This window comes from Cyanistes caeruleus, chromosome 23, assembly GCF_971803275.1.
Source record: "Cyanistes caeruleus chromosome 23, bCyaCae1.hap1.1, whole genome shotgun sequence".
In the NCBI taxonomy this organism is placed as follows: domain Eukaryota; kingdom Metazoa; phylum Chordata; class Aves; order Passeriformes; family Paridae; genus Cyanistes; species Cyanistes caeruleus.
Window position 1 is genome coordinate 230,748 of NC_141723.1, and position 17,319 is coordinate 248,066.

General features: G+C 42.1%; 1 protein-coding gene across 47 annotated transcripts in view; it reads right to left on the reverse strand.

The window, feature by feature from the left end:
- Nucleotides 1-215: 215 nt before the first annotated feature.
- The window catches only part of PRDM10 (PR/SET domain 10), a 44,008-nt gene continuing 26,904 nt past the window's right edge, over nt 216-17,319 (reverse strand). For all 47 annotated transcript variants that reach the window (XM_086861361.1, XM_086861358.1, XM_086861371.1 and 44 more), the window contains 11 exons: nt 14,168-14,515; nt 12,225-12,380; nt 11,342-11,521; nt 10,355-10,465; nt 9,104-9,304; nt 8,398-8,541; nt 7,159-7,329; nt 5,788-5,928; nt 4,986-5,154; nt 4,268-4,380; nt 216-3,529 (listed from right to left, as the gene is read on the reverse strand). In XM_086861361.1, coding sequence (XP_086717487.1) covers nt 3,293-3,529; nt 4,268-4,380; nt 4,986-5,154; nt 5,788-5,928; nt 7,159-7,329; nt 8,398-8,541; nt 9,104-9,304; nt 10,355-10,465; nt 11,342-11,521; nt 12,225-12,380; nt 14,168-14,515 — 1,971 coding nt within the window. In that variant the 3' untranslated portion in view covers nt 216-3,292. The remainder of the gene's footprint in view (nt 3,530-4,267; nt 4,381-4,985; nt 5,155-5,787; nt 5,929-7,158; nt 7,330-8,397; nt 8,542-9,103; nt 9,305-10,354; nt 10,466-11,341; nt 11,522-12,224; nt 12,381-14,167; nt 14,516-17,319) is intronic.

A 17,319-nucleotide genomic window follows, 5' to 3' on the forward strand; every position in this document is an offset into this window, starting at 1 on the left:
CACTTACTCTCCCTTGGACAGTGTTGTGGGAGGTCAGAAATTCTTTGTTCCATCCAGAGAGTAGCAAATGTATTTTTCCCTGTAACTTCTCTACTGTTATCATCCCATTTATCCACAGCCCGCTTCACTCACCCTCCAATGCACTGACCACCTTACCTCAATGAACAGATTGATCATCATGAGTGATTAAAAAAAAAAAAAAAAGAAAAGAAAAAAAAAAGAGAAACATATTTATTCTTTTCAGGTTGGTTTGGTTTGTTTGGTTTTTTTTACACCTGCCAGGTTGCACGAGACTCTGAACACAACAACAGTCACCAAATGTACAATAAACATACAGTTAAGTAATAGGTGTGGCCCAAGCAGTCCAAGAGATGCAAGATCAGGTTGCGCAGGCTGGGGTTGGTTTTTTTTTTCCTCCAGGAAAATACAGAATCTGACCCAAAATGCCTCCAAGGGACAGCATCTCCAAACAAAACACAGACCGTGCAGGCAACTGAGAGGACTCTGGATTTACACTTCTGTGGGACATAACTTAGATCTTTGGATTGCTCTGGTTTAAATACAATAATACATCCTGTACCTTCTGCACTGCAGAAGTGGAGAAAAAAAATCCGTGCAACCTTTGCCATCTGTGCAATCACTGTAGCTCCTTATTTTGGAAGGAAAATCTGTGGTACTTCCATTTCCAGGCATGCTTCTTTCGCAGGCAATTCATTCAACTTGGGACACCAGGAATTACTTCACCTGGAATCAGGCCAATAGCCCGAGTGTGCTGCCGCTGGAGTGCAGAGAAACTTTGATGAGGAATATTTGAGTTCAAAAAGGGTGTTTTAAAATGGTTTTCTGTTTTAAATAGTTTTCAGTTTTAAATAACTGGTACAACTGTCCTCATTCATGAGGACAACAAAGGTGAATAGAGAAAAATAGTTTTTAAATCCCACGTCTGCAGCATCATTAATGGGAACATATTTGATGTTCAGCTACTGTCAAACTTTTAAGAGTCTTAATTACTCCTTCAGGGCAGGATCCCAAGTATTCCCTGTCTCCCATTTCCAAGTCTGCTATTTTCCTACTACTTGTAGCATTTCTGGCTTGTTATTAAATCAGCAGCAGCCTGAAGAAAGCCAAGACAAAATTCTCCCTACTCTCTTCCCACATGAACAACATTGCAAGGCGAAACACTGTAATTCTAAAGTCCTCAGCAACATGAATTCAGATTACTTACTGGGCACTGTGGTTGCTTGCCCACACTGCCACAGTGGCTGGGCTGCCAAATCCACAGAATTTAAGGTCACTCATTGCACTTGACCAAATGGAAGCTCTGGTCCATGTTAATTCTACCTGGTTCATTAGTGCTGCAAAATGGTGGTACAGCAAGAGAAGAGAAAGCCCAGGAACAAAGTAATCCATATTTTAGCAAGTCACTTCAAAGTGACCTCAGAACAGTTCTGAGCTGGCCAGTATTTGCCAACTGATTTATCTCAATACTATTTCCATGCCACATTATCCACAGCCCACTTAGATACATTAATTACCAAAGCAATACCTGCTACAAGGCTTTGCCCACAAGGAACAACATTTGCTCTTGTGCAGCCTGAGTGTGGAGTTCTCTCTCATGTCAAAGAGCTTTAACTCCATAAAACCTGATATTGCAATATGTAGTGCCTAATAACATGGGTAATCCACACCTGAATCCATGGGAATACCTATGGAAGAGTCCCACATTCACACTCAGTGCAGTACAAGAAGAGAACAAATCAAAAAAACGAGACTCTCAAGTTCTTATGTCTCAAGGGCCTTTAAGACACAGCACACTTCTTTGCATTTGTTTTATAAATAAATGTATCCTGTTATGCACAGATGTTCTGGGATGAGTTTTACAGCAATGAATGGAAATTCAGACATACATGGTATATCCCATCAGGAGTCAATGGAGTTCTAGTCATGTTCTTGAAACCACCAGAATGCCTTGAACAACCAACCAAGACAACCTGTGAAGGAGAACCATGTAAGGAAAAACATATTACATGGCCTTAAAAGATAAACCTTCTCTTTCCCTTTCTCCTGGTCCCTAAATGCAACATGAATTCTGTATGCAGACCAGGTCCATCACACCAGGCAACCCTCATAGATAGCTTTCCATGTCCCATAAATAGTGGTCCACTAGTATGTTTCTTGTGTGTATCCTGAGTCCAGGGCTATTTGTTTTCTGGAACTGTCCAAAGGAATTACAGTGCATTGTTAACAAGGTTATTTGGAAAAAAAAAAATCAAAGTAACCAACTCTCCATCCAGTTTTGAAGAGGAGAAATATGTTTACTTTGAGGTGGCCACAGAGATAACGACCTCTTTCCTTCAGCGGAGTGCCGTGTATCCTCGTTTTTTCCTGGCACAACTATTTTAGATCACAGCAGAAGCTGCTGTGCAGGTTTAGCTGAGCCTTTTTTTTTTCTTTGTTTACAGGCAAAAAAACAATTTTCCCGGCAAACACTGGAGGGAAAAGAAGTAACGGTGGCTCTGTACTACCCCTTAGGTGCTCCTGGCATTTCAATCAGTTTGTTCCAAACAACATGGATTTAAGACTGTGCTTTTCCTGCTTTCTGGAACTGCTGGGTAAAACACGGCAGGGCAGACAGCATGTAAACAGTTCTGGAGGGCTGGAAAAATAATAATTTAATAGACTGCTTCGGCACATCTTCACAGCTTCATTGTTCAATCCAATCCCCATATGGGGACACCAGGAGCCACTGGTTGGCTGCTGCTGCTCCTTTCTGCAGGCATTCTGCTCATATGGCACAGGGATACTCCCTTTCACCTTGGCTGCTAGAAGCCACAGGAAGCAGTTCTGCCATATTCTAGTAATTTATATTATGTTCTCCTGTTTAATGGTTCCTGTTAAAAATATACATATGACAATCTGCCAGGAAGCCTTCAGTTAGGCAAGCTTTTTCCCATACAGTTGAAATAAAATTGTCTTCTGGACGCGCTTACATAAAGGAAAAATAAGGGTCAGCAGACATGCCAAAAATAAAGTCCAGGGCCAGCAGAGGTTTCATTTCTCTTGTCCTTTTTCTTAAAAGCTGCATTAAAAGCATCCCAGAAGGATTTTGAGGGTATTTCATGGTCACAGTGAACCCTCTTAAAGCATTAACAAGAGCTCCAAGATTTTAGTGGAAGGTGAGCATATATATTAACATATAGAGCCCCAGGGTACCCTCACATCTGGGCTTTCAGGGAGGGGACAAGGACAAGGACAATGGTACCATGGTACTCTTGGTACCAATGGTACTCTTTCACTCATGCTCTGCTGAGAAAGTCCTGGGTTTCGAGATGTGCACTTCGCTCCCGCCACTCCCATTGGTGGTGGTCGTGATGATGTACTGGGTGGTTTGCTGCTGGTTGCTTGTCTGGGATTCCAAGGGATCCGTGTGGGCTGTGGGCTGGGAAATGCCCACCTGAACCTCGCTGGAGAGTGAAGAGTTTTGTTTACCATCCAAATCAGGCTGACCTTCAGATATCACATAGTGAGTCTGCATGGGGAATATAGAAAATAATTAATAATCATTCTATCTTCTGTAATTTCTCTGTTCTAACTCATTTTGGTTTGAGCAAGGAACTTAGTAAACTAAGCTCTGTTTCATTTAAATGTATTTGAGAGTAACATAATGCCTGTCTTTTGATTCAAAGGACACTGGACTTGGCTTTTGGTTAATTTACAAATGGTTAAACATTACACAATTAGACCATCACTACATATTAAAATAGCAATTTTCAATTCAACTATTCAGAAAGATTTTTCCTGTATTGCACATGTTCTAGCAGAAGCTGCACTCCCAGTGACCAAGATCAACACAGACCAATGACCTGTCTCCTCATGCTTGATTGCTTACAAGGAATAGCAGGAACTCTTCTTATTTTCTAATCTTACAGATAACAGCTACTGAAATGTTTCCAGGAGCTGTTCTGAAATTTGGTTTAATAGATACTGCTTAATCATAAATATTTTTAAGACTAAGCACTAAATAATTTTGTTCTACCAATGTGATTAAGTGAAGATTTTAAACTAAAAGGAATCATACATAAAAGAGCCAGACAGCATGAGCCTTGTAAATGGTTACACACAGACTATACTGTGCAGCCTGCACCTCTTTAGTTACCTCCACTCTGTGCCCCAGTCGTGATTTTGGCATTCTTTAAACCTTCAAGCTGAAGAGCTTTATGCCTGATAATATTCTGTATGAAAAAAAGGCCACGATGGTCTTCCTTACCTGAGTAACTGCTTTCACTTGTCCTGCATTAACACTGGTGACAGGGGTACCCACAGCAGTCTCTGTGATCACGTACTGCCCTTGTGGGATGGTCATCATCTGAATCTCTGATGCTAAAAAATTGCACATTGGATAATCAAGACCTCCAGTCAAACTCAAAGACAACCTCCAAAAATCACTTTAAATTCTGAAACAGTGGGTATTGAATAGAAATTCAGGTGATATAAGGCTTTGTAGAACCCTACAGCCTTAGCAGAATTATGCCTGATAACACCAGCTGGAGATTTGGCAATTCATGCAGAGAAAACACATCCTGTTCTCACTCTAAGCATCACAGAATTACGATCCAGAACTGCATGGACATGAGAAATCATCTTCATGTCACACTCCTCTTCCACACAATTCTTTCAAGCATGTATCCAAATTTGAACAAGTAGCTGTCTAACACATGGATTCTTTCTGTGTGCAAGTTCCTTGGAATAAAGGAGCCCAGTGTGCTTGTCCAAACCATGCACTGGATCAGTAAGGGTGGTAGTGGAAGAGCTGGTAGACCCATTTACATTTGTCTGAAGCTTTATCTTCTTGATATCTATGAATATTAACCACAAAGCTGAATGAATTCTGAAAACACTGACCCATTTGATAGCTGAAGACATAGGGTATGTGTTAGTCAGACACACTTGCCAGACAAGTAGTTAGAGCTACTGCTGACACTTACAGTAGCTCCGAAATGAATTCCAGTTGCTGGGGAGATATGTGTGCTGGACTGAGGAGCCTTGCTGCTGCTGGAGGGCTTGGTTTGGTGTAGATGTAGTTGTCTGCATCTGTGAGGGACTGAGTTCCTGCTGAGGTTGTTGCGAGGAAGGACTCAAAGGCTGACCCCCAACCTAGAGAAAAAAAAAGGTGCAAGTGTTCTTGGTGTAGTAAGAATTGTACAGCTCTGTTCCGTCACAACTACAACCTTCTCATTAAGCAAAAACACAGGATGGGTTCCAGAGCATATTAAGCACAAGAACTCTCCTCTCTTTCCTCCAGCTTGCTTCAGTCTATGGTCAATAAGCTCAGACCAGGAAACTGAAATAGTGATATTGCTGCTTGCCAAAGTGAGTCTGTGGCAGAGACTAGAGGTTAGAGGCTAAATTCTACCCAAGAGCATGAAGAGTTGCACTTCAAATATTTGAGGAATACCAGTTTCCATTTATATCTTCCAACTGACAAACTCCATTTAGCTGCAAATGTGTCTGTTTCCAATCATTTTTCTCTCCTTTGTACATACTGTTGGAGTTAAAAAAAACCCACACCAAAATCCCCACAAAACAAATACCCAAATAAACCCACAACAAAACACCCCCATATACCCTGAGACACCTGGGCACCGCTTGATGATCTCAATGTGAGAATCATTTCATGTATGGTCCTTTAAATGGTAAAGAAAACACTATTCCCTGCATTAGCACATGCAATATGCCAGCTGAGCAGCCTGGTAGGGAAAGCATTTTCTGAAGAGAAGAGGGAAATACCTGTGATGATGACTGAGTTGCTGGTGATGGCTCTGTGACCTGGATGTGCTGTACCTGGATGGCATGTTGGGTGTATGTCTGGGGGTCATGGAGCTGCCCAACATCCACTGTGGAGTGCTGGGACTGATGAGGTGAGGTAGCCTGGGGAAAAAATTAAGCAGAGGTCTATATGTCAAATTATTTACAAAAGCAGCCATGTCAACGTTGTCTGAGACACAAGGCCTGGAATAATGAAGTAGGAGCCTTAGTGGAGCACACTTGTTGAATCTTGCTGAGTTTCTTTGCACCCTGGGAGATAAAGTACACTTAATAGATAGAACCATCTCTGTGCCATTACATCTCAGTGATGCCAATGGAAAGGACTTGCCTAACATCATACAAAGCTGTGTGTCACACTGCACATTCTGGCAGTGGCTGGACTAAACCAAAGGGTTTGAAAGACAGGATTAATGTTAATCACTTCTCTGTAAGCATTTTTCTGTACAATGATACTCGAGATCTGCGTATCCAGTTCTGTAGTTTGATACAGCTCTGCATCAAGACAAGTGCTCAGAGGTTTTTAAAGATTTTTTTGAGCAACACTTGCTAATGATATCAATTGTAGTAATTGAATTACAAGTCTTGGATATTTATAAAATTAAGATCTTGCTAATATTACCTCCAGCAATCAGTGTTCATGTTCTTCTATCATTACAACACTACAGTCACTATCAACTGGGGCCATTGTTTAGGCCTTTATTAACCAAATTCATAACCTGATTTGTAATGAGGGGCCAGAGAGAACATGGAATTTCAGATTAAAATATAAACATGTGGTAGTTTCAGCTTCCTCCAGTGAGTAACAGATTTCCTACAGCCGCCTGAGATATTTTCCTCTGACCAGTTACTCTAGTTACACTCTGTTTTGATTTTTAGGAGGCTGTTGAGCATCAAGAAAATGAATATTCTAATAGATGCTAAGAAAGGAACAAGCAACCCCACTCTCTGTACTCCCAAATTTTAGCTCTGAGTCACTGAGGACAAGGCAGTATAAATCAGTCCTGAACTGCAGAAAATGGGTCACCCACTGACCCACCTTTCCAGTTACTGGAAAACATTCCTAGAACAGACTTGAGCAAGGCTGCCCAAATGGGTAAAACTAAGTCAGTACTGTACTGATGTGTCTCCAGCAAGCTGACCAAGGCTGGCAGGACTATTTATGCCTGGTACAAGTGCTTATGAAGGGAACCCTATGTCTTATCAGTTGATTTATCTGTAAAAAGTAGCGGCAGCACTTTTTGTAACTATTCCTTACCACTCTTCTGTGCACTAGAGCCACAAGAACACACAGGCTTGGTAGAGAAGGGGTCAAAACACAGCAAGGTTACTCACCTGGGCCACTTGAACAACCTGCAGCTGTATGTGCTGTGGCTGCTGCAAGCCAGTTGTGGATTGAGACACAGGGATGTACTGGATGCGCTGGTAATCTCCTTGGGGAGTCCGGTAATCTGTAGTGAGGGTCTGGGATATCTCCGTCATTGCTTGGGTCAGTAAATCTGTTGTCTGAGCAGGGAGAGAGAGATAGAGATCATCATCATATTCATGTACTTCTTCAGGGCTGTAGTTCTTTTATCTACACTTATGGTGGATCTGGTCATTTATTTACAAGAGCTTAATGTGTACAGATGTTGGGGTCATAAATAGTCACCAGGGATCATCAACTAGAATTGCTCTCTTCTGTCTAAATCCTAGTCAGGACTATTAGCAGCTAACAACATATCATAGTAAAAATAATTATTTTCATCTCATGGCATACCAGTATTCCGTTAAACAACAAGAGTCCTGTATTTGTGAAGAGCTGACTTGGTTTCCAAGTCAAGAAGTGGTTCATGAACATACTCCACCTTTCTTCATCCCCTGTCAGAGTGACAACTGTAATTTTAATGTGTAAAGACATTTAGTACATAACTTAATTGCGTTTAATGAAGCCAACAGCATCCTGATTGAACCTCTCCATTTTCAAGCACAACATTCTTTCATCCAGTTAGTCTTTAGACAGGAAGTTTTAAACTGTGAACAATAGTACTTTTAAAACTACATGGTATCCCTCAACACTGAAGGACACATTTTCTAGTCTTAGCTTTCACTACTGTGGCAGCTGATATATTAACTTAACAGTAGAGAGGTCAGCCACTGGAGATTCATCTTGCTCAGTGCTGTGCTGTTCAAAGGATTACAAAAAGATCTGACTCCCTGAACACAGTTTGATCCAGTCCCCAGTCACTGCTAAACTTGTCCTCTTGATGTCAGGAACTGCATCTCACTTCAGGAGAAAATTCCCAGTGAAAATCCATGAGATGTGTACCCCTTAGTCCATTATCTGGAGTCAGTAGGTCTGAATGAAAGAAAGAAATGGATTTGAGGATAAAAAACAAATCCTTAAAGCTCCAGAAAGAAATGAACAGCTCCTGACAGTGCAAAACTGTACTCAAAACCAGAAGTGATCTCAAATAATGTCTTAATACAAGTTTAAAAGTGATGTCTGCCAAAAAAAAACCAGGGTTACTAATACCAGAAGGCTCTTGTTCTGTGTGTTTCCTTGCACTGCCCTTGTGTGCCTTCAGCCCTTACCACAACAGTTTCTCCAGTTGTGCTGTCAGTGGTGAGAACAGCTGGTGCGGAACTGATGACGGCTGTTGCCAGTGGTGTATGGATTGTGTTCGGCAGCTGAGCAAACTCCGGGTGCTTCTTGCGGATGTGCTGCACCATCTTTGTCTGCAGAGAGAAGCAAAGGAGTGTTGAAAGAATAGTCAGTAACTCTGCTCAGGGCCATGTGAAATCCAAGAGCCTGACAAAACACGGCTTTTAGGTTTCCCTCAGTAAAGCATCAAGATCCACATTATGAGCTCCTCTGGTCAACAAAGTTGAAAACAAGGTTCACAAACCTGCCGCTGATTAGAGGTGACACTGAAGTATTGTCTTCAACAGTTTTTTACCCCAACACAGCCAAGTGTTTTAGGACTTCTTCCAAAAATTATCTTTGCTTCCCTGCTCATCTCCCCTGTAACTATCAGAGAGCAGTTTCCAAGTCCTTCCATTCATGATTGTGCTCTGTTAACTTTTCAGCAGAAATCTGTTCTATTCATGGAACAGAAACTATTCATGGAATCTTTTGGCCCTAAAACAACCAGACTGTGCTTGCACTGTCAGAACACAGCATGAAACCAGCACTCTGACTTAGAAGAAGAGAGCTCTTCTTGTGGACATACAGGTGACTGAGACCATGGTGAAAGACCATCCCCAGGGAGAGGGTGTCTGAGGCCAGAACCCCCCATACCTTACTGCTGTATTGCTTGGAGCAGTGAGGGCAGCACACTGGAGGGGTGGCAATGGTGCCTGTCAGCTGGGTGTGGGTGCTCAGCATGGGATCTGGCTCTCCTGGGCCTGCAGGACGCAGTTTCCGGATGCTTGGAGGTAGCTCAGCACCAGGATGGTTTTTCAGGATGTGTGCTTTGCGTTTGCTGGCACTCTTGTACACCTGCAGGGCAACGATTTGGAATTGAAATGGTGCAATCCTGGTGTCTGCGCAGAAAACAGCTACCAGTTATCTTGATCTAGAAGGTCTGCGTGTTGCTTTAGAGAATACATTTAGTTAAATCCCCAAACAATTATAACAAAAGGCATGAACATACACCTTCATCAACCTCATCAACCTGTAAAAGCAACTGACTCCTTTGTGTGTAGCACAGAGAAGCCTTTTGAGAACATACTGTATGCCACAGCCAAACACCAAAGCAGGACAAGGAGGTAAGAGGAGAACCCTTTTTGCCATATTTGAAGATCAAATGCCCTATGTTAATTTGTTATGAGGGTTGCTGTCTCTACCTGACACAAAGCATCAAACTGTTTTAGTTCAGTGATCAACATACCTTTCAGTTCTTTTTAGGCACATAACAAACATCTACTATCTAATAATTAAAACGATTTTTTCTCCTCTCAATCAAAAGGAATGAGGCATCACAGAAAGACATACTGAGGATAAGGACAGTTAAAATACACTCCCTGGTGTATATATCCCCTGTAAAAAGGCCCCCAGGCATAAAAGGCAAAGGAGAATAAGAGCAAGAACCAAAGGTACTCCAGAAACACCTTCAGGCTCCACTGACCACTGGCAATTACTGGCACATGACCTAGTAAGTAGTTTACAATAAAAGGTGTTAAACAGAAACTTTTGGAAGTGATACAGAAGCCAAAAGTACTTACTGCCCAGGAATTATACACAGACAGGATACTTAGTCCTAGGCTAACACAAGACTAAAGGTCAGTGACTGTCTGCTGGATAACAGTATTCAAGTTTTCCAATGCCAAACACAGCAGAAAGGGGAAAACTGCAGCTTTCAATTAGCATTTCACTGCAATGGCCCAAGTGCATTTTGTCTTCTTTTTTTTTTGGACAGTACTGGAGGAATGTTGCTGGCAAGCACCTTAGGAAAGCTACAAACCCTGCCAGAGATTTCTATGCAGAGACAAATTTGTTGCATCCAGGACTAGGACTGAGCTATCCTCTGAGGGGTGACTTCCCACACACCTTGTCGCAGTATTGACAGAAGTAATCTCTGTTGGGTTTTATGATGGGCAACGTGAGCTCTGGCACCTCTTCTATTTTCATGTCTGGATGTCTCTTTGATAAATGATTCACCTTAAGAGAAACAGAACAAGAACATATTACAGCTGGAAGCCAAATGATTGGTGCTTCTTCCAGACATAGGTAACAGCCAAACCAAAACTGAACAATACAAGCCAGCAGCACTGGAAGCATTTGATGCTGCAGGGGTTATTGTGCACTCATATTTAAGTGCTGAAGGTAAATGTGGTCTTGCTAGGTCCCATTTACAGTTTCTCTAACCAAAATTAGATAGGAAGGGGTGAAATAGTTTGCCAGAACTGTCTTGTAGCTGATATCTGAGTGAGGTAGTGTAAAGGGCCTCTGCCCAGATCAGAACCCCTATGAAACCTTTGCAAACAATCTCTTGCTGCAGAACAGCCTTTACCCAGAGGCAGTGACAAGACATGGCCAGAAGAGGCCCTCAAGAAGGGGGAGTAAGAAAAAAAATGAAAGACAGGAAAACTGAGACAGTAAGGCTGAATGAGACAGTATTTTCATCTCATGTCCTGTTAAATACAGTACACATCAGTCCGCATTATTAGTGTTGAAATATGGTACTGACAACCATATGTACAGCACAGGCAGTAAAAATGTGCAACTTTGCTGAAGAGGTAAAACACACAGGTTTAAAAAAAGATGTATCACGTCAACTCAGCTACAAAATTTGCCAAGATTTGTTTCACAGCATCCTGGCTGGATAAGACCAGATTGGACAGGGCTTGGAGCAACCTGGTCTAAAGGAAAGTGTCCCTGCCCATGGCAGGTAGGTGGAATGAGATGAACTTTAAGGTCCCTTCCAGCCCAAGCCCTTACCTGTTCCCTTGTGTTCCAACACGGGAATTCCATCTTTATTCCTTATCTATTCATCAGAATTGATTACAGAGGCTGTAACAGCACCCAGGCACTCACCAACATGCCCCTGCGGCGGAAACCCATCATGCAGAGGCGGCACTTGAACATGAAGCTCTCATAGTCAGTGGAAGCAATCCGGGGCTTGAAGGTTTTAGAGCGGCTGATCCGATCAGCCTTCTTGGCCTCTCTCTCTGGGTTGTGCATCCTCTGCATGTGCTCTCGCAGCTTGTCCTTCCTCTGGGAAGGAGAAATTGGGGTGAAAAATGTTAGCAACATCACAGAAACTGCCATATTGTCTGTTATGTACAAGAGACACAGTTTGAGTTGTTCAGGGATCTCTATCCAGAGAGAGAAATTTTCCTCTCAGAAAAAGGTGTTCATTCACCCAGAAATATCCACTCCCTCAGTGTCCCATGACAAACTTAGTGAGAGGGATCAGGCTGCTGCCACTGCAGTTTACCTGGCTCACAATCTGCTCCATCTATTCCAGCAGGATTTGGAAAGGCACCTGGAAGACATGTGCTGACAAGATAGATGCCATGGACACAGGAATCTTGTCCAGGAACATTATTAATCCACTGGCATCAGCAAGAAGTTTTTTAACTGAACTGATACAAGCAATGTAACCTGAGCACCTGGCAACGGAGATGTATGATGTCCCAGTTCTTAATAAGCACATAGAAGGTTACTTTGCTATTAAATTATTAGGAATAAGATCTATTTGAAATAAGGTGCTGAAGTGACCTTGCTCCTTGTCCTTCAGAAATGGATGTCATAGCTCACACAGGACACCAAGCAATGCATGCAACTCACAGGCAAGTCTAATGTGTTTACAATTGTTATTTTCTTTCACCTTTGAGAACATGAGCTTATCTCCTTGAAAGAGGGTAAGGAATAGTGGTTTTTGTACTAGTAATGATCCAGCCAAGAGCCACCTCACCTTGAACTGCTTGCCACAAGTGGAGCACAGGAAGTCTTTACGGTCTGAGTGCCGCAGCATGTGGAGTCGCAGCTTGTCGGGGCGGCAGAAAGCCTTATCACACTCTGTGCACTGGTAAATCTTCTCAGAATGGAAACTGCGCACATGTTTCTTGACCTAAAATGGCAGATCACAGAAAAATGCAGTTTATTCAAGAGGGAAGCGAGTGGTAACACAGTCTAGGAAACTCTATGCAGTATGAAATTAAAGGAAAAGGTTTTGAAAGTGTTGCACATGCTTTAGTTTAAAAAGTATTTTATCAGAACAGTTGATACCTCAGCAATAGTTTCTATAAAGCCGTAACATCTTTATTACTCATCTGGATGGGTGATTTGATTTCCTCAAGAATGATTCTTGAAGGCATCAGCTATTGCATAGTTTCACTTAATGGGCAGAGAAAGTCCACAATGTACCATTTGCACAGAATTGCCCTTGAGTTAACACATTCACCTGAGGTTCATTATCTTCCTTTCATTTTTAAGAAACCAAAACATGGGGACTAATTCCTTTCAATCACACACAATGAGCTTGCAATTACAACTGGCAAAGAAAAAAAAAGCTTAGAAAAGCATTTGCTTTTCACATTTTAGCATTTGCACACTATTCCTGAACGCCAATTACTTCTCCATAATATGGGACTATCCTTCACCTCTTCAAACATTTAGAGGGTTTTTTTTTCCTCCCCCCAATAAAGGGACTAATGAGGTTTGACATTTGAAATGCAAGCACTACTCAAGAAATGGGTCTCTAATTAAATCCTTACCATCTTCTAATACTGATCATACATGGAACAACTTGGCATCTCTACCTGTTCCACATAGAAGTATTTCAGTAGGTAGCAGTGACTAGTCTAAATTATTCACATAGTGAGAAGAGGAAAAAAATCATTTAAATGTTAAATGTTTAAATGTTAAATGTCACAAATACAACTGAATAGTTGGAAGACAGCCATGGGACTTTCAATTGTTTGCATGGGAAAGTTTACAGGGAATTAAGTTGCAGTCCAGCATTTCTGAATCATCAGCATTCTTCTTTGTTGAACATTTACAGAAGATAAAGGACTTGCCAGGATGGAATTATATTAGTAAATCACTTTCTCCCATCCTTTCCTCTTTAGCCTAGTGAATAGTCAATCTGTTTCTATTACTGATCTAAACTGTGTTTCTACGTTTCAATTTCAGTCAGGCAGCTCAGTAAGACACATCAATTGCTTTGTTCCTAGGAAGTATAATGAATATGTGCACGGTCCATCTCAGTTGTTTCTTACTGGGCATGGAAATAGAATCTTTAAATTCTACTAATGACCTTGTCCAAGTGCTCAGCATAGTGCAGAGTAGCTGCATTACTCACTGCTCCAGTGCAGGGAAGGAGAATAAAGTGCCCAGCTGAAGCCCAGAGGGGAAGTCAGGAAGCAGAGTGTCCTGATTTGTTCTGGCATTTCTTCAAACTGTTCAAATGAATTATCTTGACAGAAAACAGGCAAGGGATTAAAGATGTAAACACACTCGGTTTTTTGTTCAGTTTTAATGACAAAGGGCAAGGTGTGCTCAAGTACAATCTGAATAAGCAGAAGACAATTCCTTTTCGTCTTTTTTCCACAGAGACATAATAGACAGGACCTCTGCTTCAGGCATTTTTTGGCAATAAGGCACCCACCCTTCTGCAGCACAGTGCCTTCCAATGCCAGATTGAAGCATCATATCTCATGATTTAGTGGACAGAGCACTTCAGTGTCATAAGACAATGTCTAGCAGTGCTTGGTCACTTTTCAATTTCTGACTGAGGTGGACCCCTGCACATTGTGAGAATGAACTGCTGTGCAGTTACATGGGGAGTGCACTGAGAAACCCACAGCCTTGTGAGAGACCCCCAAAGCAGTGTTTCAAATCAGTACAGCATCTCACCTGGATAAAATCTGGGAAGCGTTTCTTGCAGGTGGGGCAGGTGAAATAGCCATCATTGACATGGATGGCCACGTGATCCTTAAGCAGATCCAAGCGGTCAAAGGACTCAGGGCAGAAAATGCAGGAGTATGTTTTCTGGTCCATATGGAACTTCATGTGGCTCTCAAGGGCACCACTGTTGATGAAGCCCTTGTTGCAGATGTCACAGGTCAACGGGCAGTTCCCTTCCCGCCCATGGAACCGCAGGTGCTGGTCCAGCTTGTCCTTCTCCCGGAAGGCCTTCCCACACTGCAGACATTTGAACGGGCGGAAGGATTTCCGGATGAACAGGTGCTGCAGAGCTGCATTCTGAAAGAAGAATCCAAGAGACCATTAGCTTTCATTACCATGTATAGATTCCACACCCATATATATTCAGGATTAAATATACTGGATGATCAGTGAACCGAAACCTCAAGAAATTATTTTCCATCATATGCTGCCTCCAATTTACAGCAGGGGAGGCTGTGACAGGCAGAAGCAGGGGACATACCTACAGCTACACCCGGAGTTAGCAGAACACAGTGCAGGAGTTTTCTCTCTATCCCTGATTTCTTGATTTAGCTGACTTGTCTTTAAGTATGTCATTTTTCTGTAAAATAAAACTAAGCCCTGTCTGAAGCACAGACCTGGGCCTAAGAAAAACTGCAATTCCAGCTGATTATTGGGCATCACATCATAAGTTCAGCCACCACACAAAGGAATGGTGAGCCAGCAGCCTGTATTTCCCTCAGGAGCAGGGTTTATGAAATTCCACAGCCCTTTACTAGATAACCTTCAAAAATCACCACAGAGATGTGCAGCAGTGGTTTAGTATTGCCTGGAGAACTTCTAGTGGAACATAAATTAAAGAAATGCTGGTCTGAACTTTTTTACTATTGCCAAAAAGAAGAACAGAGTTTCAAAACTTGATGCCAAAGGCAGAATGGCAGCTTTATGAGCAACAGGTAAGAACTTGTGTGCAGTTCCCCACTCCTACTGTGCACAAATGTCTCTTTGCAGCCCCTATTTTGTTTTGGTGTGTGTTTGTCTTCACTCTGCCGTTTCTGTAACATTTTGTGATTGTTCTCACTTAGTTTTCTCCCCTTACCCTTCACATAAATGTTACAGAGCCATTCCAGTCCTGACCCAGCACTCTCTGCTGGAGGAACAGATGCTGCTGGATGTACTGTCTTTAGAAAAAGGGAAGGGGATCCCGCACCTGCATTTCAATATTGGATGAGAACTTCCATGTTGGATACTTGCAAAGCTGGAATTGAGTCCCGTGAAATCCCACAGTACACTGTCACCCATACTGCACTCAAAATACACTTCAGTGCTCTACTCCCCTTCAAGAATACTTCTATAAACCATTATTTATTTATGTTTTAACTTTTCACATTGCACACAGAATCTACATCATGATAGTTAGAGAAGTAATGTGGAAGAGCATAAGTTTAGGTTGCATATTAGAAAGACTTTCTCAGCTGTGAGGGTGGTAAGGCCTTGTCACAGGTTGCCCAAAGAAGCTGTGGCTGCTCCTTTGCTGGAGGCATTCAAGGCCAGATTGGATGGGGCTTGGAGCAACCTGAGACAGCAGAAGGTGTCCCTGCCCATAGCAGTGGGGTGGAACTGGATGAGTTCTAAGGTCTTTCCCAACCCAAACCACATGTGTTCCATATAACCCACTTCTCCATGAGACACATTCTTATGGGATAATCTTGAAGGTGTTTTGTGACCTTTCCTGTTTTCTAGGGCTGATTAACAGGGATGCAATGTGCACTGCAGTACCATCATGAGAAGTGAAGGCTTTCAGCAGAAGGGAATAATTAGGGCAGGATAACAACAGGGCAGGGATAAGGAAGAGTAAAAAAGTTAAGGAGAAGGGACTTTTTCTAACCTCATTTTACTGGCTATGCTCCTTGTTATACAATCAGTTGCATTTCTTTCACCATGAAGGAAGTGATTGTGCTTTCCAAATCATATTCCTATCCCTCCTGTTTCTGGTATTAGCACACAGACACCCTACATACTGCCCAGAACTGAACTAAAAACAAATATTCATTGTGGCTGTGGACCACAATGTTCCTCTAATTTTCTACAAGAGTTCTTGAAGGGTGTATCTCTTTCCAATACTAGGGATACAACTGCCATAGTTAAGATCTAGCTCCAAGAAAACCCCACAGGCTCTAAAACAGAGGCTGAAAAATGAACTGATTCTATCAGGACTTGAACCCTGAGTCAGGACAGATCAGTGCTTCCAGCTTGCATGAAAACAGTCTCAGAGCACCACTGTCTTAAGCCTTAGAAAAGCTGAAGCAATTCACAAAGAATGATTGGTTTTGAAAACTAAGTCCTATCTAAGTAACAAGGAAGAATTAGAGCTACACAGGTTTCAGAATCATAACCAGGAGTCCGGACTTTCTACCTGTTATTTGGAAGCGAATAACGTACTACGTATCTGAAAACCAAATGTTTGCTTGCTTTTATTACGAAGTACATGTTACTGGAGGCAGGTGCTGTGGATAGCTGAGTTGAGTGAGTGTTCAGAAGGTGGCTTTTCAGTGCTTAAAAAATTATGTTTGCTGGTTTAGTCTTATCTCAAGTGCTCATTGCTCACAGTCTGATGCAATATGGAAAGGTCTGTGCAACTATCCATCTGCCATTCTGCCAGTGCCCCTGACTTGAAACATTTCCAGGACTCTGCTGAACATGAGTTGCCAGGTACAGGGAAAGTTCGAAAGACTTGAGACACAAACATGTCACTGAACCACCACTGCACTCCTCTGAGCTGTCATCAATTTGTGATGACTTTACAGAGAAAAGATGCTAAGTCACAAGACAAAGAAGTAACTTCAGAATTTCTGTATTTTTCTTCCTACATTCATTATTTCAAAGGATTCAAGTTCACATCTTGGATTCAAAAGTTCAGGGAAATGGCCAACATTTTCTTTTCTTACTGAGGACACTGTAGCACACTGTAAGCAATACATCCCTGTGCCCTGTCAAAATTTCAGCATCTCTGTACTCTACTAAACACCCTTCAATACCATTCAGTAAAAAATCCTCCAAGCTTTTAACATATGAAATCACTGGTAGAAACTTGCAATTCAGAGACTGCAAGCATTTTGTAT